Source organism: Electrona antarctica, assembly GCF_951216825.1.
Source record: "Electrona antarctica genome assembly, chromosome: 4".
In the NCBI taxonomy this organism is placed as follows: Eukaryota; Metazoa; Chordata; class Actinopteri; order Myctophiformes; family Myctophidae; genus Electrona; species Electrona antarctica.
In genome coordinates this window covers 26,323,779-26,341,032 of record NC_136809.1, presented here as the reverse complement: position 1 = coordinate 26,341,032, position 17,254 = coordinate 26,323,779, and the positions used below count along the sequence as shown (strand labels likewise).

The 17,254-nt window shown below is 45.3% G+C and overlaps 1 protein-coding gene across 6 annotated transcripts in view; it reads left to right on the top strand.

The window, feature by feature from the left end:
• The first annotated feature begins 232 nt into the window (after positions 1-232).
• The window catches only part of znf827 (zinc finger protein 827), a 123,746-nt gene continuing 106,724 nt past the window's right edge, over positions 233-17,254 (top strand). For all 6 annotated transcript variants that reach the window (XM_079499988.1, XM_079499989.1, XM_079499990.1 and 3 more), the window contains exon 1: positions 233-535. In XM_079499988.1, the coding sequence (XP_079356114.1) occupies positions 493-535 (43 nt within the window). In that variant the 5' untranslated portion in view covers positions 233-492. The remainder of the gene's footprint in view (positions 536-17,254) is intronic.

Here is a 17,254-nt window from a genome sequence, read left to right as displayed (position 1 = left end):
AATCTTTCCTTTTGTATTAGCTTTTCAGCAATACACCCTGAATGCTCGGGGGCACCTTGTCCGTTCGCTGCTCTCTCGCAGGAGGCGAGCTCTCCTCTCGAATGTGTGTGTCTACTGGTGTGTATGTGTGTGTGTGTTTGTGTGTGTGGGGCGCGCGCGCGCGTGTGCGTGTCTGCTCTGCTGTTGCTGCCCTTTGATCCCTGCATTAGTGTTAGTTAGGGGGCTCGGAGACACACTTGCACCGAGAGCAGCCATAGTCAAGACTGGGCAACAACAACAGCGGCACCTCCTCCAGTCCGCCGCCTGTCTGTGTGCGCTCCGATCCCCGACAACACACTTGAAACACGCCGAGGAGAGAGGAAAGAGAGCCAGGTGCACGGACCGCGTCTCTGCCACCATCACCACCACAGTCTCAATGGGAAAAAACCCTCTCGCTTCTTCTTCTTACCCCTAAAAAACAAGGACGAGAATGTGATAAAAACGGGGGGGAAAATGCCAAGGAGGAAGCAGGAGCAACCCAAGAGACTGCCTTCACGTAAGTGTGTTTGCGGGTTTTGTTGCATTTATTTATTCTCGCGGCTCTCCCGTGCGTTTGGCGCAGTAGTTTAGGGTTAAAAAGGTGAAAGAGACAAAGACTCGGCGGAGGTTATTTCTGGGTTTTTGTAGGTCCGAGCGAGGCAGCCATGTTGTTGGCTGGATGGGTAACGTAACGTTAGCTATAGCTGAACACACACGGTACGTGGCTTTATTAAGAGGAGAATCGATAAAGGTCCTCGTTTCTCCTAAAAGGTTGCGTTGTGGTTGTGTGTCGGTTGTGTGAGTGTGTGTGTGTGTCTGAAAGAGAGAGAGAGAGCGAGAGAGAGACGATAATGGTCAAAGCGGTAGGTTTAGGTTTGTGTGCCCGGTGGAGATAGTCGCTTTCGGGGTAGAAAGGGGAGGATCTGAGGATCTGGCCGCAATAAAATGAAGGGTCAGTCGGATCAGACGAGGCAGTAGACCCGTGGGGTTCTGGTTCCTGTAGCTTTAGCAGCAATTGCGCCGTTCTTGAACTTCATAATAAACCTCTTTAACTTTCTCCTCCTCGCACTTAACAACACATCGCGAACTGAATCAGTCGCGCTCCCAATTTGCCGTCGACTTTTAAAGTATATTTTGTGCGTGTGGTGGTGTGCGTGTGTGTGTGGGGCTGGGGGGATTTTTTAAGCAAAGGTATTTTTCTTCCACCCCTCCCAGTTCAGTGGGGTTGTCTGTCTGTCTGTGTGTCTGCATGCAGGCTGTGTGTCAAAGCCAAAGCCATGGTCGGTCACCTGAAGTTCAGGGTTTTTTCCTTCCCTTTTGCAGCCATTCATTGCAGACAGACTACGATCAATAACGCGGTTTAGGAAAAGGAAGAAGCGCCAGTAATTTATTCCGTCGCCTTTTTAATTTTATAAGAACGATCACAACCACAGGAACCCCGTATTAAAACAAACACGTTTTTTTTGTTGGATAGTCTAAATACTTTTTTTGTATATATGACCCTGCGTAGCTCGGATGTTCGGGTTGTGCTTTTATCAGTCCAAATAATGAAAAGCAGCAATGACGTTCTGCTGCCACTAGAGGATCGCTTAGGTGGATGTGATGTGGGCACTGGGCAATGGCAATGATTAAAGGAATTGTGTGTGTGTGTCTGTGCGCGCGCGCATGAGAGTGGAGTGAGTGACACTTTTGCTCTTTAAGTGCATTGTGTTTTTGCCGTTAACAATAACGCGCCAGTATGAGTCATATTGGTACGCAAATGTCAGTAATGATTTGAGTGATTCATTTTAAATCAGTTACTACTTTATACTTCTGGCTCATGACACCAGCATCTTAATTTCTTTTAAATATCAAACAATGTCATCTGGTCAGAAGCCATTTAAAAAAGGGGAAAAAAAGCCTAACCCTAAAAAACTAGTTTTTTTCTGTATTCTTTTACTGTTAGAATTGCTTGAATCCAATGTTATGCACAATATTGTTTGTCATGTTTTGTTTTTATTCCGCATTCTCCAAACTTGAAGGGAACTTTATCCTCAAATGTACAGTCCTGCAGCTTATGGAAAAATAGTGGCCTTTTCTGACATCCCCGATCTAGTGCTCAGGTGTTTGACCTCAGGTTGAACTTGGGAAATTGCAGCGGATGGTTAGGAGGAGTGGAGGTGGAGGCTGTATGAGACTGAGCATAGAGAGAGAGAGAGACGGAGGCTGTGTGAGAGTGTGTGTGATATTTAGACAGTGAGCCCTCACTCATACGCTACTGATGGAGTGTGTTACACACTTGGTTGGACTACGGTAAGAGCAAGGTCATGGTCATAGAGCTCTAGAGTAGACAGGATGGTTCCACACACTAATTTACACTAAACACAAACTACACACATACAAATTGTGCACACACACAGACACGGAAATATTGATGCTCCAATTGGCGTCCCTATTTGTTGAAAGTGTTTTCCTCACTCTCACTTCCTCATGCAATATTTGTAATGCATTTTGAAGTGTTGGGAGGTGTTGTTTGCATGCGTAACACAAGAGGGCCGGCATTCATGAGCTTCCCTTGGTTACATATAGCAACACAGTTAAGCAAGTTGTTTTATTTTTCATGGGAGGGAAAAAAAGAACTTCTGTAGCCATGCACATCTTTTAGGGTTACAGTATGTTATAGCAAGAGATGATGGTTACGATACAATATGTACGTTACATGTTGGTAGCTATGGGCTAAGCGCTAAGGCATCCTTATGATGTGATGAATTGCACACATCAGTCAGGAAAATAATACATACAATTTATATAGTGCTTTTCAAGGTACCAAAAGTCTCTTTACAGAACAAAAACAGTTTTATTAGAAAAATAAAGTAGTTAAATGGTTAGAAACTAAGGTAGGCATACAAAGTGGGGGGAGGTGAATTATGTAGGAAAAGCAAGTCTGAAAAGCTGGGTTTTAAGTGTGTTTTTGAACATTTCAAAGGTGGGGGCAGCTCTGATGTGGGCTGGGAGTGAGTTCCACAATGAGGGGGCGGCCACTGCGAAGGCCCTGTCACCCCAGGTTCGTTTGTGGAGTTCCAGTTGGTTGGCAGTTGGCAGTGAAAACACCCAGTATTGAACGTTACAAATAATGACACACTTTTCAGAGAGTATAGTTTTATGCCGTGTCTCTGTAGGAGGAAAGCCATCTTTAAGAGAGATGGGGCCCTATTTTGCACCACCCCGCCCTTACCCCTTATCCCTAAACTTACTGGTATTTGCTATTTTTTTTTACCATTTTGAAAAACATTTTTAAATAGTTCAACTAGCCCAGTGGTTCCCAAAGTGGGGTCCTTCAGGGAGTTCCAGGGGGTACCCCAGCTATGATGGATAGTTAGGAACCAAATGGACCCATGGATCTGTAACTCTGAGAGTGTACATCAAAAAACATTTGTACACTCGGGAGTTAAACTAAAACAGTGATTTATACAATATAAATTGGGGTCCCACAGATAGCAATGCCATTAAATGGGGGTCCGTAGCCTAATGCATGTCAAACTGGGGGTCCTTGAAATTAAACAAGTTGAGAATCACTGCTAGAGCCGTAAAGATCTTCTCTTATGGGGGTCCCTGGTATATCTTTTCAAATGGGGGTCCGCGGCCTAATTAGTTTCAATTTGGGGGTCCTTGGCAGAAAAAAGTTTGGGAACCACTGACACGTTGTGAGCTTGTAGATCGGCTATTTTATTAATTTATTTCTCAAAATGGAAAATAAGTTTAGGGATAAGGGGTAAGGGGTGGCGCCAGATATAGCCCTTTGTGTGTCTGTCGGTGTATCCGAAGCTTATCTCCCAAACTGCTGGATTGATCGGCACCATATTTCGTGTGCACACTGCCAGTAGGCCAAAGAAAACTGCCATGCTTTTTTTCAAAATTCTTTTAAAAACAATGTCTATCTTTTATTTGGAGTCATACTGTACAAAAGTATATCATATCATCGTCGTAGGCGACTGACATCACAAGCTGACCACAAACTCAAAGATCCACACGAAGCCACGTTGTTCCCATGTGAATCTCAAGATCTACATGATGCAATGTTTTACATGTGGGCCACTAGCCTCAAAACAGGCCATAACCTGAATGATATGGTGAAATTGGGCAAGTGACAAACACAGCTTTATATTGACATGTATAAAATGGACAATATATATATATATATATATATATATATATATTGGTTTGATAGACATGCAAAACAAGTATATTGTAATATATAGGACAACACAAGACTGGTAGTGCATTGCTTGTAAAACATGAAGCTTTTATTCATGTTTTATTAATGCTTATTACGCTTTTAATAAAGCACATAAGTAAACAGAAGTGCATCAAAAGTAGGTGATAAACTTGTGGTTTGTATGCCTTTCATATAACTGAAAAGAGGTGGACAGAATTTTTTTGTTATCATAAAGTCAATCTGCATAGTGATGTTGGCCAGTTACTAGTTAGTAATGCATATCATGGGGGAAATCTATATGATACTGTAAAATAAAAAGGTATACACACAGTGAAGAATTCACCCATGTAACTTAGGAACCAAACTAATTCAACCATACTGAACTACTGTATAATGCTCCTTGCAAGAGAAAGAAATGGTCACATTAATTTGTAATATTCCTACACGGTACACACTATGACGAGGCCTCAGTCGGGTAATGGTATTCTATCACTTCATATGTTTATGTGAATTATGTTTCCCTCGTTCAGAACTTGTAGGCCACTTCCCCATTCAATCAGCCAAGTGTCACAGCTCCAGCAGAGGAGAATGGATTTGTCAGAACCTTTTTTTTCTCTGTGTTTTGGATCCTCCCACTCTGAAATGGAAGTGTCGCCTCGCTACGCCACTCACTGTCAGTGTGTTTGTTTTCATTATGGAGCCAACAGCACCTTGGTGGCATGCCAGCCCAACCGGCACAATATTGAGCTTCAAATCTCTTCATCTGTGGTGGAAAAGGGCAAGCTAATACACTGCGTTTAACGGTAGAGGTGCTTAATCTCAGCACGGACCCAGATATATGGGACCTGTGTTGTCTGATGTGCGTGTTTGTGCACTACTGTGCTTGCTTGCTTTCCCAAGCAATGTGTCTGTGGCATACTGTAGCTCGTGGGAGAGACTTCACATAAGCGAGCGCGTATACTAGGCCTGTTGGTGTGCGTGAAGTGCACGCCCATGAGTGTGGACACAGGGCACGTGTGTTGGTGTGTGTGTGGGTACACAAGCTGGCTATGGAGGTCACAGTACAGTATGGTGCTCTCACTTCTGACAAGCAAACATGACCTTTGGCGCCACAATGAAAACTGCCATTCTTTATGACCTTGGTGTGGTGTTTGTGTAATTCTGTCCTGGCTTATTGCTCGCTCTTAATAGATGGGCCTGGTTAAATAACATGTTATTTATTGTATTTTTGCGGCAAGGACCGTGTGTGTGTGTGTGTGTGTGTGTGTGTGTGTGTGTGTGTGTGTGTGTGTGTGTGTGTGTGTGTGTGTGTGTGTGTGTGTGTGTGTGTGTGTGTGTGTGTGTGTGTGTGTGTGTGTGTGTGTGTGTGTGTGTGTGTGTGTGTGTGTGTGTGTGTGTGTGTGTGTGTGTGTGTGTGTGTGTGTGTGTGTGTGTGTGTGTGTGTGTGTGTGTTGCAATGGCACACACACAACACAATGTATTTAAAAACACTAAATGCTTGGTGGTGTACATTTTCACTGGCCGCTTCACCCGCTTGGACCAGAGGTCATTAGATCAAAGGCATGGCCGTGTCATAATCGAGCCGAACATTTCCTAACTCACCGTCATCACTCGCCCTCTGGATCTCAATGTGAATATGAGTATGCTAAAAATACAGCCCGAGAGCCAGGCCGTATCAGAAAGGGCAGAACCTGAAGTGTGAGTGGGGTGGGGGCTTGTCCAGCACTTCCCTCCCTCCCTCCCTCCCTTTCTCTCTCTCTCTCCTTCCCTCTCTCCTTCTTCCTCCATCAGTTATCTGCATTTGAAATGGAGGGATTGTGAGCCCTTTTGCACAGAACTGTGCTCTCCTCTCGCCAGCCAAAGGAGCTGGCTGTGTCTGTGTGGTTCTCTCTACCTTACTGTAATGGCGGGTCACTGGCTCCCTTCCACTTGCTATGATTATAATGACCTTGGCGGGACTGGGGCTTGAAAACATTGGATTAAGGGGAAAGGAAAATGAGGGGAGGTTTCCATTTCGTTCTTGGCATCACATTTGTGGGGTATTTCTGCCAAGAAACCCACCCACTCACCCCTCTATCCCACAACTGCCATTTTGCTCCCCCCCCACATACACTTTAAGCTGATGACAGGGGAGGTAGGGGGGGGTTCGGGTGCTCTTGTGGTGTCGGGCCTGAACGTTGCTCAAGCGAATAATGATACACAGGCTTTTACTCAGAAATGAATTAAGGGGCAGGAGAAAGGTGGTGGATGCCTTGTTCTAAGCATAGGCCGATGCAGAAAGCAGAGAAACCTGTATTCAATGAGTGTTCACACTTAGTGGCCAAAGCTGGACTCGGCCAGTCTATACATGAGGCTTGACGGGGGATTGAATGGATGGTAATTGGAAGAACAGAGGCTGATGTAAATGAAAGAAGTTGGCCGGGTAAGTTTTTATTTTAATAGTACTCGTTTCAAAGACCTGGCCAAGTCCTGAGGGGCTTGGATCAATACCGTGGTTGTTTAGTCAAACAGGTGGGATGGTGGTCGGATAGCATGTCTCATCTTAACAATATTCTTTCTATGTTGAGTAGTAATAAATTGGTCGGTTTTGAGTTCCAGAAGGGGGGGGGGGGTGTGTGTGTGTGTGTGTGTGTGTGTGTGGTGTGCGCACGTGTTCTTGGGGTGCTATCTTCCTGGGACAGTTCACAGAGAAGATTGTGTGCACATCTTGTGCCTGTATTTAGGTCAGGTGCTGGACATCAAGGCGAGAATCAAGGGACGGATAAAACCATCCGCACACTGTTTTATAGCTCCAGAGAACTTACTTTTATTACTGGCGAAACTTTTCGGCCCTTTTTAGATCTATATTTGCCCGATGAAGACCTAAAAGGGTCGAAACGTTGCGTTCTTTGGAGCTATAAAACAGTGTGTGGATGTTTTTCATCCTCCTGTCTTCCTGGGACAGCCACTTGGCGGTCTGTCTTTGACTTGGAAATGGTACCAGGGCTGACACCAAAATAATGCTCCAGCTGACATTATGTGTACCGCAATACCAGCTTCCACTTGCCCCATTGAACTGGCATCTTTCCATGGGGGCAGTGTTGCTGCTTGGAGCTACACAAACTCAGGATCCATACTCGGGTCCCAGTCAGCAGGTGTGTGCTGGCAGGTCGCTCAAAACAAGAGTGATTACCAACAGGAGCATATTGGGGGGGATCTTTTGGGGGGCTCCTTACAAGTTATAAAAGTTGCAAAAGTGACTAATTAATAATAACTATATAAATTACAATACCAATTGTTATTATTGAAGGGGAGAACAAGTTCAGTTTCTGAAAGTTTTTTTGAGGTGTGTGTATTGTGAGTTTGTTTAATGTTATTTGCCACTCACTCAGCAAGTCCAAATACCCAGCAGGCTAGAATGAGTATTATGCATGAACTTGTCAGCGGTTTGCCACAACCTAACAACTTCATGTAGGTGTCTTCCTACAGTGGAGACAAGTTAATTCCGTCACATGCCCAAGGAATCGCCAGTGATGTCAGATCTCTGATGAATCCTGATGAATCTGTGATGTAACTGCATAGCAGTTACATCACGGCTGAATCCTTGCATGATTATCGAAGTTAAGTTATCGTAGCATATCATGTGTGGTGTTTATCACTACGAGCTGTAGCCTATTTTCGGCACCTTGCGCTAATGAAACACCAAGGGATTCTAATGTCAACATTCAAGTGCAAGATGTAGGCTAACCCCGGTAAAGTAATGCCTCACTCTGCAAGTGAACTTAACTAAAGTTCAAAAACAATTTCTGATACAGACAGGCTTGGATCAAGACAGTCATCAGGCTAATATTTTTTTGTAATCATCCTTGTTGATATACAACGCCATTTAGGTCAATCATGATATAACTTTATGAACTTGTGATAATAATATAGCAGCAGTAGCCACCCTTTACTATGCCAGTCAACTGTCTTCCATGTGCGACGCACTACCGCTGCCCACCACAGCACACCACACCACAGCACAGCACAGCACAGCACAGCACAGCACACCCACACCACATCACATGTGGTGTTGGATGCGATAAAGTCCAAGATAGCGAGCGGTGATACAACCGGGGAACAGGGCGGACCACGGGTCCATTAATTGACAGGCGGGCGGGTCTGGTTTGTATTTTGATATAATCGCGGGTAGCGGGTTGGTCGACGGTTCTGATTATTGAAGGACGGGTTGTCAAAATTGGACTTGTGCAGGACTTGTGCAGGACTCTGCACTGAGGCCACCACACTACAATGCTCATGGTTGAAAACGTCATAATTGATGATTAAAGTAACTCTTAAGTTATCTTCTTGAGCACTTCAGGAAGTTGATGGAGAGCTGCTGCGACGGCGGCTGTGGGATTCCTTGCCTTTTGTCTTCGCAGAATCATTAATATAGTTTAAACTAGTATGTAAACGATTGGTAGGGGCAACTAGTCATGTACATCTCTAGTATCCGGAGCATTCTGCCTTGCTCATTTGCAATTCAAAAATGGGTATTGATAAAAGGGTCCCTTTTTTCCAAGCTGATCCATCATACTTCTATTCCCAAGCCTGCTTCAGTAACTTTGAAGTCATTGCTGTGCTGACACCATCACCCATATCACCCTCTGTTATAATCTCTTATAAACTAAAGGGCTCAATATTGCAGCGCTGCATGACGTTACATGCATTTAGCCAGTGTACAGCAGTGTAATAACAGCTGTTATTACTTAATAACAACTGTTAATAACAAGTTATTAATGTTATGATTGTAGGATGATGTAGGATTAAATTGTTTTAACAGCTTACGGTTTTCATTTGCTAAATGCATTAACATGTGCAGCTTTAAGTAGGCACTATTAATAATACTTAAGACATATATTGAGTTCAAGCCCAGTATCCACTGGTAAAAAGTAAAAAAAAACTCAAATCAGGCAGCAATGTCGTTTTGTATTGGATGTTCTAAAAGACCTGGATGCCTCTAGTCTAGAGTCTATTCCAATACCCATCTGTCTGCTCTCAATCAAATCCCTCTCTCTAGTTGTCGGCCTTCCTTTCTTTCCCTCGTATTCTCTCTTTCTCTTCGTCTCGCCCTCTTCTGCGTGGAATGGAAGTGCCTCGGCCATGGTAACGATTTTCCCCCCGTGTTGACAAGTCACAACATGGAGATCTACAGCTCGGAGAGCAGCCCTTTGGCTACGTCGAGCCCCTCTCGCACTGAGTAATAGCAATCTCACAGGAGTAGCAGGCTTTCAGCTGGCAGCAGTTCACAAGGAACAGCTCGCCCCGGTGCAGCTGGGAAAGACGGAGCTGTGTGAGAGGAAAGAAAGCGAGATGAGGGAGCGAGAGAGCTGGTGGTGGTAGTACAGTGGAGATGGAGGGAGGGAGGAAGTGAAGGGGGAACTAGCTGCAAAGAGCTTTGGGCGGTTTCTCTGTTGTTGTACCACACAAGTGCATCCAGGCCCTACAGGACAGGCCTTTAACAGGCATGAGGGATGGAGAGCATGAGAGGAGGGAGAGAAGGGGGCTAGGTTTGTGGTGTACTGGGTAGCTGAAGTCGGCCATTCGTGCCAGACAGCCCGCTCTAAACGGGTGTGATTTATTGTCAGGCTCTATCTCACATTAACCCCTCCACCCCCAAAGTGAAATTACATTTATTTATTTTTTCCTTTTTGACAGATGGAAATTATATTGCAGGAGAATTAAGAGATCTCCCTTTAAATGTCTCTGAAGGAAAGCCCCGTTGCCTGTAGGCTGCAGAGATATCAGGAACGTGTGGAACATGTCTAACTGGTGCATGAAATCGGGGGAGAATTCTTTTTTTTTGTGCTTAGGTTGGCATAGCTCACCCCCCCCCCCCCCCACTTATTTGGTAAGGGACCTACAGTATAGCTTGGGATTTTGCTTCAGGCATTTCACTGTGATTGACCCTGCCAGGCTATGGCTAAATAAGCCCAAGTCCCTGAAGTGTGTTTGTATACTGTGCTTATGCTCTCTCTCTCTCTCTCTCTGAGTCTCCCTCTGTCTGTATGTCTGTCTGACTGTCTGTCTGACTGTCTGCCTGTCTTCTTTTTAAGTATATGGTAATTCAATGTAATTTATCAATGTATGTCCATGTTGCTAGGGGGCTTGAAATGGCTGCTGGCCAGCATGTTGATCTCGTCGCCCTCACAGAGTGCACTCTGCGCGGTGCAGCGCTACGACATGACCTCACTTCCTATGTGGGTGGAAGAGGGCAGGGATCCTGTTAGACACACACACACACACACACACACCGCACAGGCACCGATACTCTAGTTGGTCTTTGGCGCACTAGCCAGGCAAACTTGCTCGCTCACGCTCCTGCGCCTACGTAGACTGACACACACTCACATGTACTCATACACAGCCTGGCTCTTGTTAGCCTTTCGTGGACCAACCAGTCAACCCCCCTCACTGTCGTACTGGCGTGGAAGTGTTCCCACATTAAAGCAGCAGTCAAGAGCAAGGCGCAGGCTAATGTCTTTAACTAGCCAGGCGAACAGCTGTGTGTGTGTGTGTGCGTGGCTACGTGCGTGTGTGTGCGTGGCTCCAGCCTGTAAGCTTTTTGGGACATGGGAGCAGTTTTATAGTCTGGGAGATTAAAAGTGCAGGCGAAGGAGAGGAGGGACGGTGGGTGTGTTGCTGTGGAAGGCAGTCGCCGGCACAGAATGGTAGGATCACAAGGTATTGACAGCTCTCTTGGGAAACAATACATCACCTCCAAAGAGCGGGTCGAGGTGTTGGCTGCGAGACAACAGCCCCCACCCCACCCGCCCACCGTATAGAAGTTAAAATCATTGACGTGAAGTCATCTCTGTGAAAGCCATTGTCAATGCTGTGCAAGGTTATTTACAGCGGCGGAAAAACACAGGTGAGTGGCTGACACTAATTCAAAATCCTCGTATGTTGGCAAGAGACTGCTTCCTCGTTCCCTGCAGACCGACCAGGCACTGGGTTTTTACCAGAGTGTATTAAAAAGATACAGCAGAGCTCAGATTTCATCCTTTTTGTTGCTTGAATACGGGGGCCTCAGGTCACTTGATTTTGCCCTTGTAATGCTATTCTTTGTACATTGCGGTGGACACTTATCCATTCATACAGCACAAACCCTAGGCATCGGCAGAGTGCATTTAAAAAAACACTGGCAGATTCCCGGACTTGATCCTTTTGTTGTTCAAACAAGGGCATTGGGTCACTTGATTTTGCCCTCATGACGATAATGGGATTAGTTCATTGCCGGACATTTTGTTCCAGAAAGGATTCCCTGTAACCTCGGGTACCCTCGAGGACCACACCATAAGCCACAGTGACTCTGTGACATATGACAGATGAGGATGGACAAAACATTAGAGTAGCCTCTAAGGACGAATAATTAAAGGCATATCTATGAAGGGGTCGTGGATGAGAAAGTGTGGCCCCTGGTTACCCATGTGTTCCCCTGTCTCTCTCACCTCTGGGGGGGAGGGGGAGGGGGGGGGGGGGGGGTCAGTTTACCATGTCATTAATCCGCCATACTCAACAGGGAGGGGGGAGTGGTCAGTGGCAGATGTATTTGCACTTCCTCCAGAAGGTTTTGTAGATAGATTAGTGCAAACCCCGTCCCCCCCCTCAAAGGAAAAAAAACAGTTACTAAACAATAATTTGGCATGCACAGGTGGACCAATGACTGCTGCTGTCCAATCTGTCCATCCTCTCCCAATCTCATCCCTCTCTCTCATATTCTATCTCACCCCTATTTTTCTTGTATACCCTGCAGAGTATTTAGCCTCTACGTTGATGTGGCTGAGGTTAATGGTTAATTATTAGGATGGAAACGGATCTTATTTTGTCATTTGCATTGTGGTGTGTCTGCGTGAGCTGCAAAACAAATGCAAAAATCACGCACACAAGACACATACGCACGCACACACATACCCTTTGCTCACGCTCTCCAGTTTCAGTGGTTTGACCTTGGTGTACCTGGCAGCCAGGAATAAGGATCATCAGAGCAGGAGACGAGAGGCTGACATCTCTCTCCACCTACCCGTAGCTTTAAGTGATGGTTGTCATAGCAATCATTATGCCACAGAGAAACCTCAGCGGGTGAGGGATGGCTTTGAATGCGGCAGCCTCAGGTCACAACCTGGTTATGACAGAACAGATAAGAACCCTGCGAAGGTTGGCTTACCAACACGTCACAACACTCAGACACGCCAGCGCACAAAGCAAACCGCCGAGCCGCGCAAACCCTAGACGCATGTCAGCCTCGTGTGGATTTCAGGTCAAGACTGAAATGCAGCATTGTCGAGGTATTCTGCACGGTAATATACTGTATATTATAGACAATCCTCTGCACCTTGAGGAATGGCAGGTATTGGCGTAATGGAGGAAGAGGGGGAGAGAGAGCAATGCGGGGCGAACAATGCCTCTCGTTCCCATCAGCTGCCCTGGCCAGCATTTAACATGGAGATTGGAAACGGAATAAAGCCCCCAGACCCTCCCCTCCCATCCTCACTGGACCTGCATGTAAATGAGGTTAGCGGTTAGCATTTCCTGCTGTGCCACTGCAATTCTCTCTCACTGCCCTATTCCCCCCCCCCCCCACCCCTATAATGGCCAGAAACTTCCCCCCTCCCCCCAACCCTGTCTCCGTTCCTCTTTTTCCTGGGGAAGGGACCGGGACCAATCCTGATTAGTGTCCCTGTCCTGAGTGACAGGCTAAAATCCAAGCAGGCACTGCCTTGGGCGCCTCTGCCAAGCTGCTGTCAACCCAATACCGCTGCAAAAAAGAAGAAAAAAAGCCATAATTTTCTTCCCCCCTGCACCCCCACCCCTGTACACTTCAGTCCTTCAGGTTCCCTCTTGCCTGTCTCTCTGCTTGCCCAGTGCCTTTCTCCACAACTCTCCTGCTGTCCTTTCTTAGTATCTTGCAGAGGATACTGTATTTTGCCTTTCATAATCACGCTGTCCCCAACCCTCCTCCCCGTGCGTCTCGCCCACACACACACACACACACACACACAACATCTGACCTCACCTTCTATCTCTGGGTTGGCCGGCTTCTTTAGTGGGACTGAACATCCCTTTTGTCAAAATCATGATTTACAAACGATACATGAACCCTGAACACGCCCACCTTCTGCCCTCCTACTCCCTCTTTATCTCTCCTTCGCGTACTCTCTCTTTCTCTCTTTCCTCTGTCTGTCTCTCTTGATGTTTCTTCTGCAGACACCCTTGTGTCACTATGCCAGAAAACCAACGTGCAACGGCTCTTGAATTGTGTCATCAACCTTTTAAATGAATGAAGGAATTCCACCTCAAATAATGCACAACTTAATTTAGTTCTATGTATTTCTGTTTAGTGTTTATTGGATACAGCGAAAAGGGGCGGGAAGAATTCGGTACAGAAAACGGTTAGAGTTGTGACGAGAGAGAGAGCGAGAGAGCATTTTCCGGCAACGGTATGAGCCGTGGAACACCCGCGGCAGGCGGTAGTGTTTCACGCGGCAGGACACTCTAACCCAAACCCTTCCCCTAACCCTAACCGCAAGCACGGACCAACGCACTGAAGCAACCAGCGCACGGAAGCGAGCCCCCCCTCCCCCCTGGCAGTGTCGCGGCTGATGCTGTTGCCGGAGAATGCACTCGCTCCTTCTGACATTATGTATTTCACACAAAGTATTATGTGAGCTTGAGGCTGTAGCTATGGTGAGGGTTGAGTAATATTCGCCTAGGCCACCATAAAGACACCATGACAGCCTGAGCTCCATGACAACTTCCTCTGACTAAATACAAGTGTAAATGTGCAATGAGGGTAATTCAACGGCTATAGTGGCAAAAGAGTAGGGACTGACTATATTATTTTTGGGGTGGAGGGGGTATTTCATTGCTCCTTTTGATCCCCGCCAGGCCGAAATGGCCGAAAGAGAGTGATTCTGTTTTTGGTCCTGAGTCTAGTCTATCCGTCCAGCCATCTGTGAGCAGCTCATCTCGGGCACAGCTGGACTGATCGGCACGAAACCTTGCGAACACACTCTGAGGCCAAGGAAAAACCTCCAATTTTATCGGTAATTAATTATGCAAGACATGAACACAATTGCCATGAATCCTCACATTACCTATAGGCCAAGGAAGAACTGCCACCCTCATTTTTGTAAATTGGCCCCAATGGTGGTACATTCACATTTTGGCCTACAACTCTTGAACTAATGCAAATGCCCAAATATGGAGTGTAAATCAGTCGGCTCTATATATGGGCATATACAGATGACATCAGGGATCTTACATACGGTATATGGAAGGACATAAAAGGGACAAGATAGTGATACAGAGATCTCCATATATGGGCATATCGGTCTGAACTCTAGATATGCATAGTGTCCCAGATTTGTTCATAGTGTCCCAAACCTTTAGTAACAAAATACGTTCATTGTACATAGGCTGATCTATTTTCATTATCCTATTGGTATAAAAACACCTGACTTTCCTTTTTGTCTTTACTATTTATTATTGTTGTTGTTATTACTGCTACATTGTCTGAAGGAAGCCGAACAAAAATACTTTTGTATTCTTTTAGTTGCCTAACCTGTTGCTCAAGGGTTATAATGCTGAAATACATATTCGTATGGGTCATGAATTCATGATGTTTCTTTTGATAGATTTTGAGAGTCTGTTCAACATCCATTATTTCAGCACATTTGGATCCAGTAGATTTTTGTTCTTCCCAGTGTGTCGCATCTTGACACACTGTGTAATCAATGAAGTGTAGTGTGTGTGAAACGAAAAGGTAGGCAGTAGGTCAGGAGTGACTGTAACCTTTGGATTTCAGAAATGTTTTTTTCCTCCGTAAGTTGTGACTTTTGAACATGAACTTTTTGAAGTGACTTTATGACCACAGGCAGCGTTCGCCAAGACTATCAAGTGATGACATGATGAAACCTTTACCTTTACAAAATGGGAAAGGAATTGGCTACTAGCAATAGTATCACTTTGGCAGTCTACAGCCATAAAGGTAAATTACAGCTGAGGTATATAAGCTACCTTCATCAAGAATAAAGATGATATTATTATTATTATAGCCCCATATGGGTTAGGGTTAGTCAATGAACTGAAGTCAGTTGGTAATTTCAACATTCGACCAGGGGAAGCGCTAATGTTGCCTCTCCGGCCTAACCTGACTCCGCCAGATTGTGGCAGTATTGAGTTCACAAGTTCCCCCCTCCTGCCTGGATCTGGGCGCGCTCAAGCAGAAACGATAAACCGGAAGCAGTGGGACAAAAATGATATCGCCATAATAATTTCTAGTTGTAGTCTTGTTAGGTTGTGTTTACATTTGCACTGTGGCAGCGCTTCAATACGTCATCAGTATCGCGTTGATCCCGCCTTTAGCGGCCGCATATCTCTCCGGTCAGATACGGTTCTTTGACAATCCAACTAGCAATGCAACCACCCCTCTGGGTGGGTTATAGGAGTAACGGCTGCAGCATCTTCCAATAGCATAAGAGTGTGCTTGGCAGTCAAGGACTCAGTTATTCTTTGAATAGAGGCATTTCTTATTGATTCATGTCACTTATTTATAGATGGACACATTTAGCCACAACAACTTTGATGTGAAGTATTGGCTGAACGAAAAAGAGTGGAAAAAGCAGTTAAATATGTGTGGACGAGGTATTTGTTCTTGGCATCGGCAGGCTTCACCAATGCAGTATTATAGCATGGTATCAACCCAATCAGGGCTCGACGCTTAGCATTTTTCCAAGTAGCTCGTCTGCTCCTAAATTTTAAAAATCTAGTAGCACACATAATTTTAGGGGCACGATGAAAAGTTATCAAACAATGTTTTTTTTTCTTTAATAAAGTGATATGAGGTAGGGGTGGGCGACATGGCAAAATATTATATCACGATATCTTTTCAGCCATATCGCACAACAAAATTTATCATGAAATCATATTTATATATAGAGATATAATAATCCACTAGGTTACATCCACTCCATGTGCGTGCGTGTGTGCACTCTTGGCGGCACGCTGTTTCACCCGTGTTTGGTTAAAAGTTATATCGAGTGACATTTGAACATTACAAACTTTGCAAATAACTTTAGTATTCAACGTGTCGGGGAGAACAAGCAATTCCTTCTGTTATGCTATCACGCTCTCCTGCTGTGTTGGCTCTGTCTGCTCTCTCTCTCCTGCCTGAGTGAAGATTGAAGAACAGCGACACAGCACAGTGTGCTAAAAGGGGGAGGGCCGGGGCGGTGCGGTGGAAGCAAGGGGAATAGATCTGAAAGCTAACGACGCATTGAGCCTCGACACGTTGTTGGCTTGTAGGTCTGCTCTTTTTGGCAAACAACACCGCCGTACTACAGAAATATAAAAAGGTATAGAACTGCGACTCATAATGTGTACTTGCTGTATCAATTCAGAGCCTTGTCTTTATCACGATTGAACGGTCAAAATTCTGTAGTCGCACTGGTGCTACTAAATTGCATTTCACACTCGCACTGTGCTATTTTTTGTAGCAAATGCGACTACCTAGTCGCACTGTCGAGCCCTTAACCCAATACCAGTATCCGCATCAGTGCACCCCTACACCTCAGTGTCTGCACAACAGTTGAGCTTTCTCTTCTACTTCTGTCCTTTCCAAATGTGGTGTAAGAATTTCAAGATTTAACAGCAGGTATGGGCAGATCATTTACATACAGAGCAATCCCGTGGGTGAACTTTTGTTGAGGATAGGAGAGAGAAAGCCAGTGTCCTCCAACACAGAATTAAATTCATCTTAATTTCCTCCGTTGATAACAAATCTAGAATTTAACGCCTTTGTTTCTGCCAAAGAGATTCTCTCTTCCCTTCCCTCTAGCAGTTTGGAGTCAATAGCTTTTGATGACACATCTGAGAAGATTATGATCATGTTGAGTCCTTTTTTTTCTTTCTTTTTCTTTTCACCATGTGATGCTAAAAATGGCAGGGAAAAATAAACCAGGGTGCAAAGGGCGCTCCATCTGCGATGAGGAATTTCAGAGGTCTGGGGCTTGTGAGTCGTCT